At 43.3% G+C, this 23,193-nt stretch overlaps 2 protein-coding genes across 2 annotated transcripts in view; one reads left to right on the top strand and one right to left on the bottom strand.

Moving 5' to 3' along the window:
• Positions 1–1,347: 1,347 nt before the first annotated feature.
• Positions 1,348–12,690, bottom strand: Pfdn4 (prefoldin subunit 4). Its single transcript, XM_075674037.1, has 4 exons — positions 12,618–12,690; positions 10,770–10,874; positions 5,297–5,364; positions 1,348–1,807 (listed from the first exon to the last, which is right to left on the bottom strand). Exons 1-4 carry the CDS (start codon positions 12,642–12,644, stop codon positions 1,606–1,608), a joined length of 402 nt encoding a protein of 133 aa, XP_075530152.1. The 5' UTR covers positions 12,645–12,690; the 3' UTR covers positions 1,348–1,605.
• A 445-nt stretch (positions 12,691–13,135) lies between these two features.
• Positions 13,136–23,193, top strand: part of jub (LIM domain-containing protein jub) — a 74,693-nt gene continuing 64,635 nt past the window's right edge. Inside the window, exon 1 of the mRNA XM_075674015.1 lies at positions 13,136–14,644. Within this exon, the coding sequence (XP_075530130.1) occupies positions 13,501–14,644 (1,144 nt within the window). The 5' untranslated portion in view covers positions 13,136–13,500. The remainder of the gene's footprint in view (positions 14,645–23,193) is intronic.

The raw sequence follows: 23,193 nt of genomic DNA on the forward strand, positions 1-23,193 counted from the left end.
TCATTCATATTCAGCCACTGCATCTTTGCTTGCTTACAGGGGTATGAGCCACTCCCGATATTTTTGTCTCACTGGACTAGATGCCACTTTTTCAGGTATAAATCATTGCAACGAGCCAATTAAGGCTTTCGCCCTAAAAAGCACACAATTATGCTTCTACATGTAGCAGTTTGGCAGAAAATGTTCCTGTACGGCATGGCGAATAGCCAGATTGGTGCATCTTGTAACCCAACAAGGAGATAAAGGATCCCTGCAATGTTAAACAAGTCACTTCAAAGAATTCTTTGTACAGTCCTGAATTCAACGCAAAGATTATGTCAGCAGATGCAGACAAATTATTCAACTTTGAAATTCAAAGGAGAAGAAAATAAAAGCATCCTCTTTCGCATATTACTTGCCCAGTGATGCCATATGCTGCTATCAGCGAGAGAAACACATTCATGAACATGTACAAGCCTGCATATCAAGGTGACCTTTTTGCCACAGCCAGTGCCCATACATTTTCCCATGTTTCTTTGTGGGCACATGTACTGACACTACCAATGGCATGGCCAGGTCAGGCCGGTAGCCAAGGGAGATTTGCTAATTTCAACCTACTCCTCTGTGAGGAAAGGGTGGGCAGCTGCTGAAAAACCAAAGTTTGTCGCATTACCCCAAGTTAACAGTGTAGCAAAAAAAAAAGAAAAAAGAAAGAAAGAACAAGGGCGAGCGCAAAAGGGGACATCCAGTGAAAGCAAGGCATGTCTCAACAGTGCCTCCAACTGCTGCATATATAATTTCACCCTTTGGATATTTCAGCATTTATTTTTGTGCTTCCTTCCTAGATAAAAGGGACATACATCATACCACTCAAATAAAAATTTCCTTGTAGAGCACATGGAAAGATGCATAAGCTGCACATCCACTAATCATGAATGGACATGTCTCGACACATACGTGGCTGAAAATAACTGCCCTAGGCCGCTACGGTCAATGCGCAAAGTACATTTCTGGTTGGATGAAATGTCCAAATATTCCAATATCACTACTGTCATAACAGGGTCCTCACCACAACCGATACTAAGCTAAGAGCAAATAAAAGCACATACTTATGCAATGCAGCGCCCCTTTAAAGAAGCATGTACCATCATTTGGTACCAACAGACTTGCCGAAAACACCGAGCTGCACGATCCTTTATTCAGCTGCGACTGTCACCACAAAAGCACAAAATCATGAAAGTGCCTTCTAGGTGTTGGATTATGTTTACAACGGGACTGCCACAAGTGTTCACTTATTTTTGCCATTTTGCTTCAGTAGTTGCATGCAGGAGCAGAAAAGTTTTGCACGACATAAAAGGCACAGACAAATATTGCAGACTTTGTTTATTGTATTTGTTACCATATTCATGGACTGCAACAGTGCAGTCTTCCACGTAATGTTGGTAATCGGCACACATTTGTGTTTTATTCAAAGCAGCACGTCTCTTCACGTCCCGTAGGCTGAACTCGGAAGGCGCAGAACTTTCAAGCAGTTTAAGAGCAACACTACAAAAGACAAATTGTTAAAAAAAAAAGAAAAATGCTTGTTAAGTTAGATGTGAGAATGCATACATATGGCAAGGCGGACTAGCTGTCATCAGGTTCCAGGTTGATGTTGTTTCCAAACTTGTTGTACAGCTGCGACTTCAGCTCGGCCATGATGCCCTTAATGATGCGAGTATCCTCTTCAAGAACTTTGTTCCGTGCTTTGTTCTGCTCTTTTGCTCGTTCAATCATTTGCTGAGCCTCCTCAGAGTCCAGGCTGACAAATACATCTCCCAGCTGGTACGTGATTCCAGCTAAGGAACTTGATGCACATAAGTTGAAAAAATGTTTGAAAGTCATCTTTCAAGTAAATTTTTCTTCCTTCAAAAGCAAGGTGACCAATGCGTTGTTCTAAGCTATTCCATAGATATTCATCAGTTATCAAGCCAGCAGAAAACAGTGCAGAAAACAATGCAGCCACTCCATAGATTCATGCACACAGCACACAACCATTGCTTTGTCAAGCACTTACACACAAACTGTTGCCAGGAACAAACCATCAAGACAGGCCTGTGGACACAAGCAGCATAACTGCCTCAGGTTCATATTCTTAATTAAGTATAGCAGGCATTATCCAAAAAGCTCTGAAACTGGCTCAAAGTGCTAGACTAGACCAGAGGGGGTACTCTTACGTGTTCACCTCGTAGAGTGTCCATTTCGGCGGTTGATGAGCAGTAGCAGTGAGAAAGGGGCAGGCTGTCTTAAGTCGTACCCTAGCCAATCAGCACTCCAATAGGCGGACACTTACTTGCTCCTGAAAAGCTGGTTGAACAGACTATAAATTCTAAGTGATGAATGTTTTGTGACCGAACAGTCGTTGCAACGGAAGCCTACGAATTCAGGAAGAAAAAAAAGAAAACTAGGTGTGCTACAAGCTGATAATGTAGCCAGGCATTTTCTGCATAATGTTGTGTGCACAAGAGAACAGAAAATTATCCTCACTTCAGGGGCGCGATCGGAGATATTCTGTTCAATACGTGTTTTGTTCGTTTGCTGCAACGTCACAATGTGGCAGTATGCAAAATTTGTGACAGCGGGGTGGAGAGAACAGCCAATCAGGAAGCGGTGACCTCCCCGGAAGTTTACTGCCGTCGTTTGTCGTCTGCTTGTGGACAGTATACTACAAAACTAAATGTTTCTCGTCTTCCAAATGAATGAAATCTTTATCTAAAAAAATGTATTTTTTCTTCTCAAGCCCAAACACGTTTTAAAATAGTAGTACGTGTGACTACTGCAATTTATAACTATTAGTTTCTTTGAGTCGTCCCTAGGTGGTGTCGCGCACAGCGAGAAGAAAAAAGGGGAAAAAAAAAAAACGACGGGAAGTGTGGCGCACTTTTTAAGAGGCAGCAACAACATTCCAGTGGCTCGCTGGTACCGATGATGGGGTCGATTTTGCTGTACAAGCAACGAATTATTTGTTTCGAGAAACGAAAACAACACCGGAATTCACTTTCTGCCATTTTTACAAACGCGTTTCGCATCGCCACCCGCTCTCCTCCTTCCTCTAGAAACACCAGCGCAACAACCTAAGTTTCCAACGGAGGCGCCATTAGACAGTTTTAGTACTGCGTCATGACGATACGTACGCAAGTGCTTTGCGCAACGTAGGAGCACGTGTCGCGTTAGGGCTTTTTGTACTGCGAAATGCCTACGTACGTAAGAGGGCGAGCGTTAGACGCCGGGCGCGACAGAGCGCATTGGCCGCGTCCGCCAGCACGTTGAACCGTCGGTCGAACAAGACGCTGTTGATCTCTGATGTAACGTGTGGGTGCGTTCCCGCTTCGTCAAACTATATATTTAGGCCTTTAAGAGACTCTACTTTAATACAGATGAAATACACGAATCATATCGAGAAAAATAAAAACCGAGTTCTTACTTTCTGACGCTGACACGGTCATTTGCGACGAACTGCACCAAAAGCAGGTCGAGCCTTTCGCGGAAGCAGTGCACACTGAACACTGTCTCAAAAACAGAGTCCCTATTTTTGCTATGCTTTCCCACCGTGCAGGATCCCGGAACGGCATCTGCGCGTTCACGCAGCAAAGCCAAATCGTAGGCCATTGAAAAATACAGCCTTCGCTGGTCGCCTTTGACGCTGCCATTTTGGGAAACTTTTATCTCACGCTCTCCCGAACAAACAAGAACCACGAGAGCAGCCCGCAAGGCTCCCTACGAATGCACGCAAGAATCGGATGCGTGCGTACGCATCACGCACTGTTCGTGTTGCATTCTGCACATGCGCACTTTGCAGAACGTAGCGATCTTACGTACGCAACGCCGTTGCGTACGTTCCGTACGCACTACTAAAACTGTATATTTTCTCAAATTAAACTATGGATTGGATCCAAGTGTGCCATGCCGCAGCCGCCGGTTGGATCCAATCCAATCCACAAGACGCGCCATGCGAAGCCGCATGATCGCTCCAAACTTCCCAGCTCCCGTTGGGTTCGGCGCCTAGCAGACGAAATGCTCGGTGGGAGGATGATTGACAGGAGCGTATCGTCATTTTGATGTCACCAAAAGCGTGGCCGCGCCCCGCGGCTGGCGACGTCGGCGCGGAGTAGGCCAATCTCGCGCGCCGGTGAGCGAACGAACGCGCCGAACAACCATCTCCGATCGAATCCCAGGTCTCTTGAAGAATACTGTTCACCACAATGTCCTATCAACGCTTTCCATGTGTGGTCGCTGTCTCTCAAGCAAGTTTGGACGTGCTATATTGGTTCAGATTTAACTGCGGTGTGAAACAATGGCTGCCTCACTTGTCTGCACTAAAGGAAAACCCGGTGCATTTTTTTTGGTCTTAAGAGAAAGCATGGTGCAGTACACAATATGGCAATTGATGACAAAGACTTGAAGAATATATCCAATCAACAACAGTCTGGTGCACTTTCCATCATATTTGGAGCTGACCTGGTAGAAATGAGAAGAAGGCACTAGTGATGCTGCTCGAGAGAAGACAACAATGAAATGCCTGTGCTTGGGTAGAGAGGCTTCCATCATGACCACCACTTTAGAGCACACAAAAATGAACTGTGCAGCATAGCCCACAACAGTTCTCACAAGAGAGCTCTTTCCAGGCTTGTCTTCAGACTACAGAAAACAAATCACTGCATTCTGTCCTTTGGTACGACAAGTGGGGCACCTATGTTTTCTCACACAGCAGCCAGTCAAAACTAAACCGATGTAGCGTGTGCACGTTCAAATTTACACAAGAGTGAATGAAGAAACAGCCACCCAAAATGGAAAGCATTGCTAAAGCAGCGTGGTGGAATGAATTTTTTTTAGAAATCAGGAACATCAATTTTTGCTCAAACTCATTCTTGCTCTTTTCACTTTCATGGTGCAACTTCTCACAATGAGGTTTCACAGCTCATCTATTGTCAGCAAAAACCGCAGTAATCTTTTAGCATTGTATACTTAAAAGAAGCTAAAACTGTGGCATCAGTGCATATACCTTATACCTCAGATTTCACTCATTCAATAAGAATTTAGCAAGCTTAGAAAATTAAAGAGGACTACATTCTTTTATTCTTTCTCTAATGCTCCTTTGAAAATTCGCAAATAACTGTTAAAAAGACTTTCAACCAATTCCATTGCTGGCATCCAAAAGATCAACAACTAGGCTATTATTCCCTAATATCACCAGTGAAACCCAGCATATTTAGGGCAAAGAAAGCAATATTACAGAAGTAGCAACCACCAAACAAGTGACTAATGCATTTAAGGATATGGTACGTGGATATCATCTTCAGCCATCATAATTTCATCTGCAGCGTCTTCTAAGTTGCGCAACTCCTTCTGCATGAGACAAAAAAGACAAGTGGTGCACATTCATAGCATTTGTAGCATGCAGCATTACAAAAGAGACAACTGAGCATTTTTGATTCGTCAACCGCAGAAGGACATTAATAGCAAATATTAATTCATGCTAACGATTTATGTGCGTTCTGAGGTGTCTAAAGTGCCATTTTTGTTGAGAGAACAGTCTTCATAAGCAAGAAAGTGACATAAATGTAGGACAATGTCGGAGCTAGCACACTGAAAATACTGTACAAACTCACATGTCTCGCTCATGATGTATTTCAACATGAAGGTAAATGCAATTTGGCCTATTTCAAAAACTCACAGGCACTATCACTTAACGCACCGGTCTGCAGGAAGTTTTTATGGATGCATGGCACCTTCTCTGTAAGCCCATTTGCCCATTCGTTACAGGTAATCATACTTGTGGAATATCTGTGTAGCCCCTGCTGTCATGGTTTTCTCTGAAACATGGCATAAAAATAAATGTAGGAATCTTTTTAGAAGGTTAATTACTATTTCAAGAAACTTTGGTCTCCCAAGAAGTGCTATACTGCCTCTTTTTTCTTTTTTAACATAGAAGCATTCTAAATGTATAAACTCCATAATGTGATGTCACAGTTGTGCAGCAATTGTGCTATCACTTTTGGGGCAGGGAAGTACCGTCCATACTGCATGATGTACACATTAGTACAAATATATGTATTGCATATACTTGAGCATGTTTGGTCACAGGCATGAGACGTACCTTAATGCAAGTTTTCAAGAGTTGCCTAATGAATGCTATCATCGAAAGAGACAGATCGCAAGGAAGGAGCAGCAGCAAACTTGAGAAAAGCTATTTAATGGTTGTGTGGTACATTTTACTACAGTAAGTCAACATATGCTGATAGTGGATAGTTACTGTATAGAAATATGCACAGTTGTAATGTGGCTGGAATCAGCTTTATTTATGTCTTATGTTCATTAACGAAATAAGGTCACTCAAATATTTCCACAAAATTAGCTTACTGGAAGCTACACAATTAAACATGATTGCTCCTCTGGTTGCATTTAATTTATTAAGAACTTAACACTGTCTCTGACTTAAGCTGGTTTATTTCACCAAATTTCACCCAATGATCTTATGATGCAAACTCAGTTCCTCACTCTGGAGTTGATAATATACCTGACAAAGTCAACCTTTAAGACCAATGTAAAAAGAAGGAGGGGCCAGTGAAAGCGGACTCTGGCCATTTTTTTGGTGTAAGGGGTGCAATATCGATGGACAGGAAACAAGGAGAGAAGGAAGTGAATGACGGTGCTTATGTGTCTAAAGCTACAGTTCAGTTTGTTCAGTTAATCTTGCACTTAGCATACTCATTCACAGCAGTTCAGTGCCAATAGCCATGCTTATTGCAAAACAAACCCAACACTTCCCACGTGATGCCTACGCTACCACTTAGGCAAGAGCAGGCAACACTGAGCATCCTGCCTAGAAGCCTGTGCTCTGTGAAACAAATGGTGGCTAAATCAGTTGAGAGTGAAAGTGTTTGGCAGACATTGACATAGGGAAGACAAAGTCCCCTTGTTGAAACATTGGTTCCAAACACATCCCTTGTTTGACCAACGTTGCTCACTGCCAAGTCCCCATGGTCCTGTGCACATGCGTTTTATGTGTTTGCCATCTAGGAAGTTAGGTATTCTGTTGTGACAAACTTCCCCACTTTTCCTTTTTCCCCCTCTTCTGTTAATGCTTTAATGTTAATGTTAATAATGTTTAATAATTTCATTTGGCTTATCAATGAGCTACATGCACAAATGAATGAAAGTAAGAATGCTTAGGAGATGGGGTGCTACAGCATACATTTGTATAAGGAACCAGAGGATATGAGGCCCACCCTTTTGTCAGATACATTAGAGCAGTTTGTAAGTGCAAGATATGCCGCATTGATTATCAAGACCAATACTATAGGTAAGGGTCACCACAGATGTATCTTTCATACGCACGTTACATATACCTGCATAAATGCTTCGCCAGATAATAAAAACAAGGCAAAAGTTTTCACGAAAAGATGAAGAGTTGAAGTTGTCAAGTGGTCAAACAAGGGATGTCTCATGCCAGGTCACATGGGACAATTTGAATGAGAATTTAATTTCTCGATTGTGATCGGCTCCTTTGCTCAAGTGAACAAAATGCAATCAAGCAATTTTATCCCGATTGAGCAACTGCCCTGTGTGACTAGGGTATCAGACTGGAGCCAATTTTTCAACAACTGGACTTGTCTTTCAAGTCTCTGTTGAAGTGCTGGCTCCCACCTGAGGCATTCCTTTTGCTTGACCATACAAAATCCTCTTGTCAAAATGTCAACTCCAGTACAAGACTGTTGATTCTGTCTGTCAGATAAATAATTTAGCATTTATGCCCTGCATGCATGAGCAAGTGTGTTGTTAATGTATAGGCAGAGCGACAGCAGCATTGCCCCCATCACAAATGTCATTGCTCCATACATAAGCATCATGTAATGTGTGTGTACCAAATAAAACCCTATGTTCACAAAAAAACTTGAGGTCATAGTGACACTAACCCCTCTGTTTTACAACGTTCCTCCACTGAACCCTCCACCTTAACTTGAGAAAGTTGATGGCAACGCCATCTCTCGACAAAAGTGGTCACTGCACTTCAATGATACTCCACAGATATTCTTGAGAAATGTAGCACCTTCTTCAGCCAATGGGCAGTGCTGTACTGAACTTGGTAGATTGAAGGAAGAGCTTCAAAGTCAAGGATCGTTTAAGAATACGGTGGTAAATCTGCATCGCCACGGAACTTGAGGAGCAAACATGCCACCTCTGCGCTCATAAATACTAGTCAATGAAGAAAAATGGTGCAGTCAACAGTGCTTGAGTGGAAGTTTCCATTTGCTGTGGTACTGATGGGCTTCTCTTTTTTCAATGCACAGCTTGGGCAGAGACACAATAGATAACTAATGTTAAGGCAGGAATTATACCAGGGAGACAAGTGCTGGTGTTTTTTAGAGCCAAGCAGGAGAGAATGCTGAGTATGTGTAAAACCAAAGTTTAGTCTTGATTTCTGACACTAACCCAAGCCTTTTAAAATGTGCAATCTCGTGCAAAATAGCATGCGCCTATGTTTGTCTTCATTCAACTCTTCAAACGCTTTACGCACAATTGTCCATGACGAGATTATGCGTTAACAGCAAAAACTCTGACGAAAATATAACAGATGTGTCGCACACATATTGAAACACAGCTGATTGCACCTGTACTGCAAGTTGAATAATGTGCACAAAGCATTTAAGTGAAACTAGTCGGAAAGTAGATGGCTGGGCTTTTGCTGTTGGTGTCGGTATGGCGTTGCGTAGCGGGTTCACTTCGTTCGCCGTGTTACAATGTAAAAATGTCGGGTATATTTTCCAAGTGGTTGGGTAGGTGCTTTGGAAGCTAGATATGAAATAGTTGATGTTCATTTGATTTTCTCATATCTGACATCCCTGTAGACAGCTCTTGCACAAGGAGTCCACATTCTGTAATCTTGACAAAACTCAGTGAACTGAAAATTCTTAATAGTTCTGCAGCTGTACAGCTTTCATGATTCTGAAGACGCAAGATTTGAGGTGAAATAAATTTCGAATGGACACAATTAATTGGTGCCTGAGAGGTTTCCTTACTGGGCCATAGGAAATTAACCAATTTTCTATATAGTTTTCTACGTGTTAAAACATTGCCGTAGACTCTTCTCCAAGCAATGCCACGCACCGTACGAAATGAAGACTAAGATGTTAAAATTTTTGACACGGGGAAGTCTCGAAGGATGACACTTCGCCAAAAAATAAAATTTTGATGGGAGGTATTCTCAAAACCAGCCTCCTGTGCTCCTTGCACTTTCCAAATCAAACAACGCAAAAATGACAACAGCAGTGGAGACACAGGAGCTTTCTTGTCAGGTCGTCCAATTTTGTGCTACGACCTCTGCACAGGAGTGCACATTGTTTCAATTATTATGTTTGACTAATGATTGCAACACTATTTTTTTTCACGAAGTGGGTTGCTTTTATCCATTAGTGTTTCGACAACTTAGGTATAATTTATTATGCGAGATACTTCTTGCGTGGAGTTTTCACTCGCACAAGAGCATGCAGTTGATTTTAGGCCGACCTTCCACAGAAGCTTGGCTAGCAGTCTGCTCTTACATTTTGAATGCCACATGTGCAAATGCTCGTAATTACTGTACATTACTATACAAAGCACGCAAAGGCTGCAGGGTCAGTTCAATGTGCATGACTAGACACATTACTTGCTTGCAGAGCGAGGCCGATTGAGAGTGATAATCAATTATGAGGAGGTTAGTGAATGTTCTCCAACCCAAGAACTATTGCTTCAAGAGCTTGAAGAATGCAGAGGAAACCAGAAACCTGCTGCAAGAAGTCAAAACAAATGCTCCCTGCACAATAGGCGTATACCCGTTCTGACAATTGCAAAGCCACAGCTTTCCTTCATCGCATGGGCATCTCCGTGACTGACATTCATCCCATCAAATCTGCCAAATTTTTTAGGCTTGGTCTAACTTAGAGATGTCGGAAACCAGGAGCAAGCTACATAGTGTGTATTTCTACTTTGCTCAGTACTTCTAGCAAAAATCGCCAATTATTTTTTTTTTTTTCATTCATGTTTCTTCAGGTGCTTCTTCGAAATTTTGCAGAATCCTATGAACTCTCTCAGCAATTATTTCTACTTCCATTCAAAATACCAACAATGAGACCACAATTTCATGTGTCACAGTTATATATTGCAACTAAGATGTACAACTAAAATGGCAAAATATAATACAAAATGCACTGTAGTATTTGCAACATATTTGGAACGTGAAACAGTCTTATGACAACTGTATAATGCAAGGTAAAAAATATGCTGCTCTGAACAGAATTGGTCTATCAGAAGTGCCAACCACACATGTTCTGCATAACAGAAAACATTGGAAATGGAAATAAAACTGATTTTACTAGTTACACATGTGACAGGAACTGCACTGATGTTTGCCAATAGTTTACTGCTTAGACATTACTGACAAAGACTTAAATTGTCCTGCATGGTTGCATCATGATTGTAGGTCAGTTTACAGGTTATGCAGAATAGCCATAAACAATGTGCTTATTCTGAACCATATACAACACCTCAATTACTATTGGGTAACATCCCCATGACCTTTACTTCTGCATATTGGGAGCCAATGTCATAGATAATGAAGTAAAACAAATGCTGCACATACACAGAACCTACTATACAGCACAACCTGCAACATGAAAAAGAAGCAAATCTGAGGCACTATCAGAAATAATGTGCCCATTTGCAGTATTCCACATTCTCAGGCTCGTAATGTGAGGGTAGTGATGCAGCCATACCTCTAGATGTTTCATCTCTTCTGTTGCATCTTCAAGTCTGGCATTTTGTCTGGCGAAATTGTTGATCATTTCCTGGTCCTCAGCCGTGACTTGTACATCACCCTCCTGAAAATAATGAAGCTCATCAGTTTGCTTCGCACGCCTGCATTTTAATCCCCACCAGAGAATATTTAATCTCAGCGAGTTTGTGCATCACAGCCAAAGCTGCAGGTCACGTCATGCAATTAAGTGCAAACCTGCATTCCCAACTGTTCCATCCACAATGCTCAATTCCGTGCTCACCTAAGACAACTACAGATGTGGTATTATTCAATAGCAGCAATGTATTTCATATGAAACTGAGGAGAGTCCTGGCCCAGCACATAGCTATTTGCTCACTAAACACTAGGACTAACCTTGCACAGATGCCCTGTGATTGTTTTGCTGGTTGTTAGCATCATTTATAAGCTTAAGCCCATCCAGAAGTGGAACTGCATAGATGTGCAAATTTTTCAGCAGTCCGACATGCCTGTTGCTTTGTCTGCACTGCATAAGCTTTGCAAGATGGTGCATAGATGTAGGTGTAAGATAGCACAGCTAAACTTTCAATTCAAGGTCGCAATCTACATATGCATATTTGCTTATTTATGACGTGGTATGCAGTTCATTCTTTTTATACAGGTAAACCTTTTTTTATAGGTCAAGTTGTCATTGCTTCCTATCTACATTTCTATTTATAAGCTGCAGATCCAGAAGGTCAGTGCACTTATTACGGCAATAAAGATAATGCTGTAGGAACAGTTCTACTCCGTTCTCAGCTTCAGTACTCAATGTTCAATACCGCATGCCACTTTCGAATGTCAGCCCAGTCAATTCAATGTACGATCAATTGAAAATTGCTCCCGACACCTTGTAGGTGAAAAAAAAAAAAAAAGTGTTCTGTTCAAGCTTTTGCAGGTAACAATGCTACTAATGGTATAGCTGTATGGTATAGCCTTGAAAATGAGAAGTCCACTTGTCGAAACGTTGGCTCCCGCTTTCACCTTGTTCTCGTTTTGCTCATCGTCTCGAATTTCCATCTCCCGCCTTCCCTCTGCTGTTTTCCCTTAATGGTATAGCTGTGCATTTCACTGATAAGTTGCACAAGTTCTGCCTCCCCCTCCCCCGGTAGTACCCTCATCTGAGGGCCTTTATGGTTATTTCTGAATGAAAGAACGAATAAATAAATATGTTCGACTGCTAAATTTCAAGACAGATTCTTGGAACGTATTATCTGGACTAAATGGAGCAACTTGCAAACTTCCGCTTGATTTATTTATCTTTTCATTGCATTTTTTTTTTCTGACCGGCGGCATCGTGGAGACCGTGGGCGGGTACCGGCACTCCGCGCTGCTAAAAGAAAATGATCGTATCTTTCTTTTTTTTTTTTCTGAAGGGGGGGGGGGGAGGGGGGGGTTCTATGTAAACTAGTGCATAAAAAAAGAAAAGAAACGAATGTTGGAGTCACGCACGGCAGTAACCAGAACATTTACAACGGAAGCTACAGGCGATCCATTAACGCAACACAAGAACAAATCTCGTATTTTTATAGCGCATCAAGGCGATTGGTGAATGCGCGTTGAAAGTTACACATAGATAGGGTCTCCAGTTTAGCTCAGAGACAAGTTATCACGAGTGAAGAAACGTCAAAGAGAGTGTTAATGCACGCGGTTCAGTTTCCACGTTTTTCGACGCCTGCGAACAGAAACGTACACACAAGCGCAACAAAAACAGTCAACTACTAGTATATAAACATTTTCCCTGCATGCTTGAGCCTTAGACTGCGAACTAATGGCATTATTTACAGAATTGATACTCGTCCGAACTTACGGTCTGCTTTCTCAACGACGCCGCCATGTTGAAGCACGTTTTTGTGGTCGCCGTTAGTAGTCGCCGCTAGCCGTCGCCTAAATGATGTTAAATTTTTTAAGCAATATAATTCAATATAAAATTAAGCGCATAAATTTTATGATAAATTTATAAAAATAATAAATAAGTGAATAATTTTTTAAGAGCACCCAAAAAAATTGTGATAAGTTTTTAGAAGAGTCAATAGATGGCGCAAACAACACGTGCGCACATAATTTTTGATGTCAGCGTTACTTTCGTCAATATTATGTATATCTAGAAGTATAACAGCGTTGCTACACATTAAGCTTATTATAATTATGTTCGTATTTAAATCTTATTTAAATAACGTGGCAGAAGAAAGTCGTTTCTTTCGTTTCTTCGTTAATTTATGTTTAGTGTTTTGCCCTGGCGGCGGATGGATACAGTTTACGGCAAATCCTTCAGTCATAGGCTCACCGCTTCAATTTTGACAAAAGCTTACAGTAGCTTGTGACACTACTTTAAATGATTGTACTTTGTGTTTGTGTTGCTTGAGTAAGGAAAGCAATGATGATACATTGCGGACTATCTTCGAGCTCGTAGGTATCGCGTCTCTGGACAAAAAAAGCTTTTGTTGTGACGTCATACCCGGCGGTGTTCCGCTGGTTGCGCTCGTATGCGACCGACAGAGAGACGCAACGAAGAAGAATGGTGAAAGTTAGTGCCCTGCCTTTTGGCAGGTGTGCATGTGGAAGCATGTAATCTTGCAGTGCATTGTTTTGGTTATTGCATCTGTGGGACGGCGGTGTTTACTAAGATCACAACTTCCATATTTTTCGTGGTGGCGTACGAGTAAAGTGGCCAACGGACGAACGAGGCAACAATGTACGACGACGAGCTGGCGAGCGACGCGACTCGGATATTGCAAGATCTGAGTCTCTTCGAAGTGCCGTCCAGGGACCATTTGACGGCTGCGACGCCGAAGCGTACGGACACTTCGGCTGGCGAGGATTTCGAGAAAAAGCGAGAAATATATGCTAATCTGAACAGTAAGTCTTACCCGGACTTTGCACTGGCGGCAGATCACGACTATGGGCGCATTCTCTCTCGGGCGGCCACTTCTGCGGGCAGCTACGCTTCGGCGGATGTGCTTGGTAGCCCTCGACGGTACCTTCCATCCAGCAGGCGTGCTTTGGGCGCAATCGAGAGCCTAGCCGACGGCAAAGAGTTGCCAGTATACGCCAGGATTGACCGTGCTAGCGTAATTGCCGCCTCTAAGTTCGCGACGCCCAAAGCACCTTGCACCGAAGCAGCAAGTGGAGTGCCGCCGCCCGACTATGCGCGATGGGCTGCTTGCAAAACACGATTGCCGGATAGCGCTCATTCGAGTCCGCGTAGCAGCGTCAGTTCGTCGAGCCGTGACTCTCAGCACTCGAACAGTTCCGCCGGCGCTGCGCCCATCTACGAGAACGTGGCTGCCTTGCAGAGCCCACGATCGTCGCTCAGTTCTCAGGACTCGAAGCCACCGAGCCCGCGGGCTAGCCACTGCGAACCGCCGCCGTACCCGCACGCGAAGCCCCCTCCCGAGTATCCCATCTACGCCAACCTGGATGGTTCGTCGTTGCAGCGCAACGGATTGGTCAAGCCGTGTGCTCAGAAACCGTCCTCGTACGCCTCGAGCGTGCGATACTCGACGACCGGCAGCAGCAACAGCTTGTCTTGCTCGTATCCGATCGGCAGGCAGCAGCAGGCCCTCCAGATGCGGAGCCAGCCGTGCGACAGCATTGCAGGACTTGCAGCGCGCAGCCCCCAGGCCGCCTGTCCGCAAGTGCCGCCGCAGGCGCTCCCGCCGCCGCCCCCTTACCCGGGCTACAAGCCCAACACGCTCAACACCAAGACACTGCTGCCGTACAACGTGACCCCGCCGCGGCCCAAGGGTCCCACGGAGGCCGAGAAGAAGATCGAGGCCCTCATGCGCCAGATCGAAGACGAGCTCGAGCAGAACCCGCCGGAGGGAGAGTTTTTCGGTGAGTGACCCCGGGCCGTTTTATTCGGAGCATGGACGGCGCGTGCTCACTGACCTCAGGGCCTCGGTTGTCACTGGGCATGCTGCAGCATTTACTCGTTTCTCCGAGAACGAACGTGAAACGTGTCTGCTAGCCGACGAGGTAATGTGTTCTTGCAGCAGACAATGTGCTCCTTAACAGCACCTTGTCTACTGTTTTAATGTTGTTTACCCCTATGACCCATGCAAATTATTGGGGTAATTTTCCCCAAACTAGAAAAACATTGCTCCCTTCGAATGTTACTCGCCACAATTTGTAGTAAAAGAACACAAATACAAAGTTCCTCTTTGGGATGGGCGGATGTTCTTTTTTTTTTTTTTTGGAAATGCATTTGGCTTACCTCAGCACACTTTTCAGAAGGCTTCCTCGCATTCCTTTCCACATAAATTCATGTTAGATGCCTAGAGTTAGTGCAGAGAATTTCGTAGCCTTTTACGTTTTTACGTATTCTGTCACTGACAGGTGTTCATGAGACGCAGCTTGAAATGCCTATCGTGCATTGTAGGGCACTCACACTGCACTTGCTGCAAATATGCAGTTTGTAGGAATGTTCTGGCACAGCTGTTGTGGCTTGGCATTGTTTTATTGCCTACACATTGGTGTCTCTCAGAAAGATTTGGATGCTGCATGCAAATGGTGTATAATATTGAGAGGTAAGCAGTGCTTACTAGCACTGGTTATGTTCTAAGTTTCCCTTTCTTGATTCATGAGGGTATACGTGTTAGGAATTGCATAGTTCAGTGCATGTGTTCCTTTACTTTCATTACATATGCTTCACTGTTGTGAATTGCAAATTTCGACTAGGCTTGATTTTTTAGGTTTACATTTTAGTTTATTGGACCTCAGATTCTCCATCTCAGGCTTTAAGTTTAGTGCAATTCGGACACACATTCTGCTCACAAGAAGTTCTACACTTCTGTTTTACTTTTGAAACTGCAGTAAAAATAAGCAGCTTTCTCATGTGGTCAAAACACTATGCCATCTGTTTTTGTGATTCTCGTAACAAAGATTGGGTGCCTCTTCAGTGTAGGTTAACCTAAAGTAATTTGTTTTGTAAGAGAGCGAGTCTGCTCGGTGGCCTGCTAGGCAAAGAAGATAGTCAAGAACCCTTGCACATGAATGCCTGCAAGCTTGCCACCCAATGCAGGGAGCAGCTAATTATATTTTCTTTTAGACTTTAATATATCCAGAAAATAAATGCTTCATGCTCATGGGAGCCAGGAAAAAAAGCTCACTTGTCTTGCATTATTGGTGTTTGAGCTGACTGACCAAGGGGACTATTTATAGGTTTTTGAATTCGTATGGGTTATTCTTCACCATAGCTTCTGATTTGATCAGTGACAGCACTCCCTGCTCTGTCAGCAGTAGTTTTCACTTGTCTTTCTTGTCAAAAGTGCCTAAGTGGCTGCCTTAAGCTTTTGGAAAAATGCTTGTTCTTACTACTGTATACATCATCTTGCTGTGAATATGCCTTATGGACACAGCCCTGCCTTTAAGTTCTAGTTATGCAAATCATAATCTGAAAAGGTGTAAGCTACATTTTTACAGTATGTCCTGTACCTACTCACATTCAAATGAGAAATATATCTGGTGGAAAGAGATGGCTTTGTTGTCTCCTCTCATGGAGCTGAAGTCAGTCTGGTAATGAAACTGCTCCCGCCATCTAGGTGATACTGTACCATCTTTTCAGTTTTCTATCGTTGCTGAGAAGTGTGTCAACACTAAAATTGCAGATGTCATTAGTTACCGTGAACCTCGTTCATCATGAGTGATTATATTCATATGCCACGAGCACATTTTTCTCCAAGGAATCATCCTGTCTAGTAGACTTATAGACATTTTCTGTGGAAATGGAGTTTTCAACTTAGCACTGCACATCTGCGTGACACATTCAGGAGCGCTGTCATTTTCAGGTATCACAGTTGCGAAATTGAGCTGAAAGTAAGATAAAATTGTGTGTGGTGTGCTTATAACTGCTGAAGGTTCTGTGTAATTTTTAATTAGTTATTTGCCATTTGTTTTTCAGCATTTATACAGAGTTATGATTTATTCTTGTGTGTTGCCAAATAGCCAAGTCTTTATTACAGACGGAACGGCAAGTAGCCATTCATGTAACACAGGCTACGAGCTAATTTCTTACGCGAAATCTTTATTTTTTACGCTAGCCTGCACTCTTGCCCTTTCTCTCATCTTGTAAGTGTGAGAGTGCTCCTCCACCTTGTAGAATTCCACAGAACTGATTTGCCATATTCATTCTCCTTGCACTCCAAGTTGTCGATTCATTCGCCCTTATGCTGCGATCTGCTAGCCTCTTGGTTAGCTCAGATGGTAGAGTGACTACCCGGAAAGGCGTTCGTCCTGGTTTCTAATACTGGACTAGGACAAATTTTTCTTCTACTATGAAGCTTTGTTTCTGAGAAACTCTTGCGAGTTTCCTTTGTAGCTTCAAGATACATATGAGTGGATGTCAATTTTTCCTGTTATGAACTTTCCTCCACCTTGTGGAATTCTGCAGAACTGATTTGCCATATTCCTTTTTGCAACCTGAGCTTTCTCCTGGTATCTTCAAAGTCCTGAACTTCATCTTGCCATTGTATGTAACAGAAAGTAGAAAAAAATATGCACTTAATGCTTTAAATTGAAGCATCATAGGCATATAAGAGATATGCTTGCATTTCCATTTACCATACTAATGACAGTGTTTGAGGCAGCACTAATCACATGTATATTCCTCCACAGCCTGTATGAGCATCCAGTGTTGCATATTATGTTGGCGTTCATTTTATGTGAACATCATCTTAAAAGATAGGAAGCAGCAGCATCGATTACTGAGCAAATGTGGATGGCTGATGCTCTAGTTTAAGCAAAGAGGAAGATGTCAAGTTGAATAAGATGGGAGCGAAATACAAAAACACTTGTGTACTTTAGATTTAGGTGCATGTGAAAGAATCCCAAGTGGTCAAAATTAATTCAGTGTCCCTCATACCACACTATAGTTTTATAATATTAAATTTCGTAATTTAGGTAGGTCACATGGCCTATCCAACTCTAGTTCATGTGATGCATAGAACACATAAGCTGGTGCGCTATTAGACTAACATGATGGATGCCAAGGGAAGAGAAATGCAATCAAGCTTAGTTGACTGCTAGATGAAATCGTGGGATCAAAATGTTTGCCAGAGTAGGATAGAGTCAGCTGATGCAAAATTAGGATAATTAGAAATTGCTTAGAGTGGTCTTCGTCCTGTAGTGTACTTGAATTTGGCCAATTATGTCAATGTCTAAATTGACTGCCCGCTTAGGGGTTCTGTGTGGAAAGGACTGAAAAACTCTTTCTTTACCGTGACCATAGAAAACCAATCTGTTTGATTGATTGGTTTTTGACACTCTGCAAAACTGATCTTGGAAATTTTTTACAAGCAGCGCCATGCACTCTGAATTTAAGACTGCGCATATTTTTGATCAGATTTGTCAATATGTGACACATATAGATGTTGCAAAAACTATAACATCGATAAGAGCTATAATCAAAATTGACCTCTACACGGTACTTTTCAAAAGAATTTGAAATTATAAATTCTTTATGGACACACATTGTGGCATCTGAAATTTCTCCTGAAAATTGTGAAAGAAGTTTTGACTAGCTAGTTCTCTGCTTCCATTCAAAGCACCATCGTTTGAGCTACAATTCAAAATATCCCAATATATGCTGTGACTAATATTTCTTGAAATAAAACTCTCAAGCCTAAGGTCATAGAAAATTGCCGTGCTTTGACTGGTAAAGAATGAGTTCATGTTGAATGCTATTAACATCTTTAGCAGGTACTACTGATGCTTTGTTTTTGTTGCTGGAGCCGCTCACCGTACAAAATGCTATAGAAGACAAGAGCACAGCTTTTGCTGTCACTGTAGTTAGAATTTGGTGTCATTGATTTATTACAAAGCAATTAATCTCTAAAATGAAGATTATGTTCTGGTGAAGCACATACAGAAAACAAAAATGGTGGACGTGGCAGGCATAAATTGCAGTTCCATTCAATTTGCTTTGCACAATGAGCTAGCCCATACCACTTCAGTGCTAGTTCCATGGTGGTGCAGAACTAATTCATCACCTCCTGCATGAGGGCTGTATTGCATACCACACTAGTGCATTGTTCAAAACAGGTAGCAAAGTTGATCACCTCCTGAACTAGTTGAGTGAGTACAGGATAATTAATCTTGCATTATGTGTTATGATGTATGACAGGTGCTGGGACCTTGTGCATACAGAGCTAATACTAATGTCTCTGTCTCATACCATCTCTACATACTTGGGCAGCCACTTACTGACTAACTTCCATTGCAACTGCAACTAGTTAATGCAGTTCAGTGTGATCTCTCTTCTAAGTGTGAAGTGGTTAAAACTGAAAGCCAATAATGTCCTAATCGTAAGCATCTAAACATTGATTCGATTCAAAACAGTCTAGGAAGGGCAGTGTTGTTTGTGACAGAAGCACTTGGTAGAATACTAACACCAGCGACTTTACTCAGGAGAAAGCTCATTTACTGTGTCCAGCGACAATATAGACTTGCCATATCGGGTGTGCTTGAACCCCTTTGAGTGCTCGTTGACGCCGCGCGCTCACACGTCGCGTCAGGAAATCAGTGGATGGCCGATAACGGCCCGGCCTTGTGGCGAAATTCCGTGGCAGCGCGTTTGCAATGCTTTTCACATTACATATTTGCGGCGTGTCGCCTGTTCGGATATCGTATTGCACTTGATACGGTGCAGTTTGATTGATTGCATTGGGAAGCGCAAACGTCACACGGGTCGGGTTTAGTTTAGCAGCTTTCCAAATGTTCAACACGCCTGTGGAACACAGAACTAACTTCTTTATTTCATGACGCAACATATAAATCTTCAATCAGTGACACGTGTGCATGCTGCCGCCTTTCTGCTTGCTTGTAGTGTCTAGGAAGCAATGTCTACTAAAGGCGGCTTCTTGCTGTAGCATATCACGCTGTAGCATGGACGGATGGATAGGAAGTGCCATGGCCGTGACCCCCTCATCGGGCAGTCTTACAGCTAGAAACTGGATAAGTCCTAATGCTACACTTCTATTGCATAGGTGGCACTGCACATAATACTACATTTCAACCTTTCCAGCATGCTCCCGTGGTTGGACGACCAGCATGACTGCAGGCTAGGTGGTATTGATCACTGTCACATTTTAATGATATTTCTGGTGTGAAACTATGCGTGCTTTAGAGTGACTTTCGTGTTTGGTTGGTCTGGTCCTTACCGGGCGTGCCAAGTCAACACCTGTCAAATGTACCACACTGCACTGGCACTGTAGTTTAAACACCTAAGGGTCATCAAGTCAATCAAACTTTGTGCTGAGAGATTTTGAAAATAATAGTTTGTCTCTGTAGCATGGCTTCTTCAGACACAAGCTTCGTTGTTGGAAATTCTATACTAACTAGTCCTATACTAACTATATGGTGAACCAACTGGGTTCCTCCTAAAGCAAACTTGGTATTTGTGGAGAGTTCGACCTTGAGCCGGAAACTTTTCCTTGGTGGCAAAGTTTGCTTTTGGGTATACAAGTTTGTTCCCATTGGGATTCTGCTGCATTCACGTGGAAAGCTTATCTAAATCAAGCTTTCTTGAAACTTGCTTCATGTTGCGTACCTATTTGACATGATTTGTTGAAGCCCAGTGCAAAAAATTCTGTGGGCTCAGACGAGTGGGATATATATGGTGGCTTCGGCCGTTAATGTTTGGGAAACAGAACCTCGGTTTATGCACATCGTGCACCTGGGGTGTGTGCTGTGTGTCGTATGCACGGGCATCTCGTTTTGAGTGCCGAAATGTAGTGTGTTTCAGGCTCAGAAGCGTTTTGTACGCATAAGACCATGATTTTTATGTGGCTGTCTGCGGATTCGTTTTAGCAGTGATGAACTTGCGAAGCCTAGTGCCATAACTTCCGAACTGTTCCGTTGTTACTCCAACTTCAGTATACACGTGTCCTGTTCGAGCGTGCTGCGGCGTGAGCGTCTGAACTGAGTTTCGTGCATTTAAAGACGCATGCTTTTACCTATCCGTTTCACGGAATGACAGGAACCGCTCTCGAAATGTCGCATCTTCGTTTACCTAAGGATGTGGTCACCCAAGTTATTCAAAAAAATTATGCATGTAGTTTTAGAAGTTTGCTTTCAGTTCGTTCAACATGTTTTTGCGTCCGGTGTGTGGGCTTTGCAAACCGGGTCTGCATGCGTCGCCGCTGCTACGCTTAAAAAGCCTGTAATTCATGCTTTCTTTCCTCCCCTAAAGTTTCTGCCCGCTCTCATGAGGGAAGGTTGCACCCTACGTCGTTCGTTATGGGAGCTGTGGCACTCGCCATGTTTGAGATCCGCGATTTCGGCAGTCCCGGTGTGCACAGCTTGGCAGTGACGGTCGCAGCTAACGAGCAGAAGCCGTGTGCTTTGATGTAGCTACTCTTTTGCTGTGTTCCACATGTCATGCCTCTCACAGCTTATGCTTGTGACCTGCGCAGTGCAATAAAGCACCAGAGAGATGTTCGGAGGCCTCGACCACTGTGATTACTACACCGATGTGGTGGGCGACGCGAGGCTCTTGCCGCGTGTAGATGCCACTGACAACAAGGGTTACATCGAGCAAACCACGAGTTTCGTGACACGAGAACGACGAAGGCGGTGGAGGCACGCAGTTATTAACTAGAGACTTAGCAATAACTACAGTACATTAAGCAGCTGCCTCGTCGTCGTCAGTGTGCTGATCTGCGTAATGTGTTGTTGAGGCTTGCACGAGTACAGGGCAAATTACACGCAACAATTTCCTCACAACGATGGCCGCGGCAGTCTGGTTTATCGCTTTCCTGCAGTGTCTGTCATGCAGAAACAGCAGAAGCAAACGCTTCACCCTGTTGATGTATTCGACTTGTCGTCAGTAGCATCACTTGGGAAAATTGTGCCCGTGCAGTGGAACCTTACTGAATTTAAATGTAAAAAAAGGTGTTTCGATATAGTTGTTACAAGGCATGTTACTGCATATATATAGTTTTATGAAGCGAAAAGTTTCTCCTTCAAGAACTGTACAGGTGCATGCGGCAGTAACCATTCTGCTCCACTTGGCGCAGTGATCTCTTCAGTCCTTTCACATTGGTTCGTGACAACATTTGCAATCGATGAGAAGCGGACTATAGTAGCATTTTTCCTTGCCTGGCTTCCACTTTAGTGTAGTTTTATTCTAGAGAGCCTTGCAGTTCACCATTGCAAACGGCCGCACGGCTTCAAACATGGTGCCAGTGTCAGGCCCGCAACGATACTTGCAACACCTGGAAGTGCTGCCGCTAGCTGTGCAACCCTTTCTATCCTTATCGGCTTTAGCATGCGTAATTCGTAGGCACAGTAGCCGTGTTGTTCAAGGCAGCAGCCTGAGCAAATTTGCAAATGAAAGCCCTGATTGGGGGACGAAGAAGAGGGCGCAGTTTCGTAACCTCTTGTGGAGTATATGGTAATCCATTGACTGCTGAGTCTCCTTTCATTATGTCATATTCGTGGTGTTGTGGAAGAGGCAAGTGAGGCTTCGACGAAGACAGTGGCCAAGGCTGGGAGCGGCCCCCGCCACTTGATGCCGATGTAAGGAGAGGGGCTTAGACCCGGACATCATAGAACGACTAAACTCGTGAATGCCGTAGAAAACAAATGTTTTGGTGAGTTCTCGTATCAGATTCGCCAATTTTGTAAATGTTGACACTTCTGTTCGATCAGTAAAATATGTGCATAATAGGATCTGACGGTCAGCCCTTCAGGGACTTGAAGCATTAGCACGCATTAGCACGGTTCCGCTCCATGCTGGGACCGGAACATATAAGGTGCTGCAGAGAACGTGGCACGATGATCTCGGGTGTCGTGCTTTTGCGGCTGATGCGAGGACCGGTGGTGGTGACTAAAATGTATCCACAGGGTTTAAAAAAAATTACGCGCGTTCAGACTCGCGGAGATCTACTATGTTTCAAGTTACTTCGGCGTTTGTTTGTACTGACGTAAATTGAAATCTGGACTATAACACGTCTTCGTATACGTTGTTGCGTTTTGTCTGTGAAATTGGTGGCGTGATTGAAGCACCAAATCGATATCATACAGTATATCCATAGCTAGGTGCCAACTATTACAATTTTGAAATGCCCGGATTTTAGAGCTTCTTTACGATTGTCGTATGGGCGCTAGTGGTCTTACTTTTTCTTTATTTGCATGCCGTTTAGGATAGAATTTTTTTTTAATGCAAATACAGTCGCCGACCGATTTTCCGAGCCGGAGTTTGCGAACCAACAGCAACGCCACCCCGCTCAGCTAAACCCGTGCATAACGGCAACCATATTTTCGGGCGCTGTTGTATGAATATTTCATGAATAAACTGTCATAAATAAACTTCAGCTGCTCAGCACAATTTTGTGCTGAGCAGCTGAACACCAACATGAAATCTCGGGGCTATAGCATGTTTCGCT

Source organism: Dermacentor variabilis, chromosome 1 (assembly GCF_050947875.1).
Source record: "Dermacentor variabilis isolate Ectoservices chromosome 1, ASM5094787v1, whole genome shotgun sequence".
NCBI lineage: Eukaryota > Metazoa > Arthropoda > Arachnida > Ixodida > Ixodidae > Dermacentor > Dermacentor variabilis.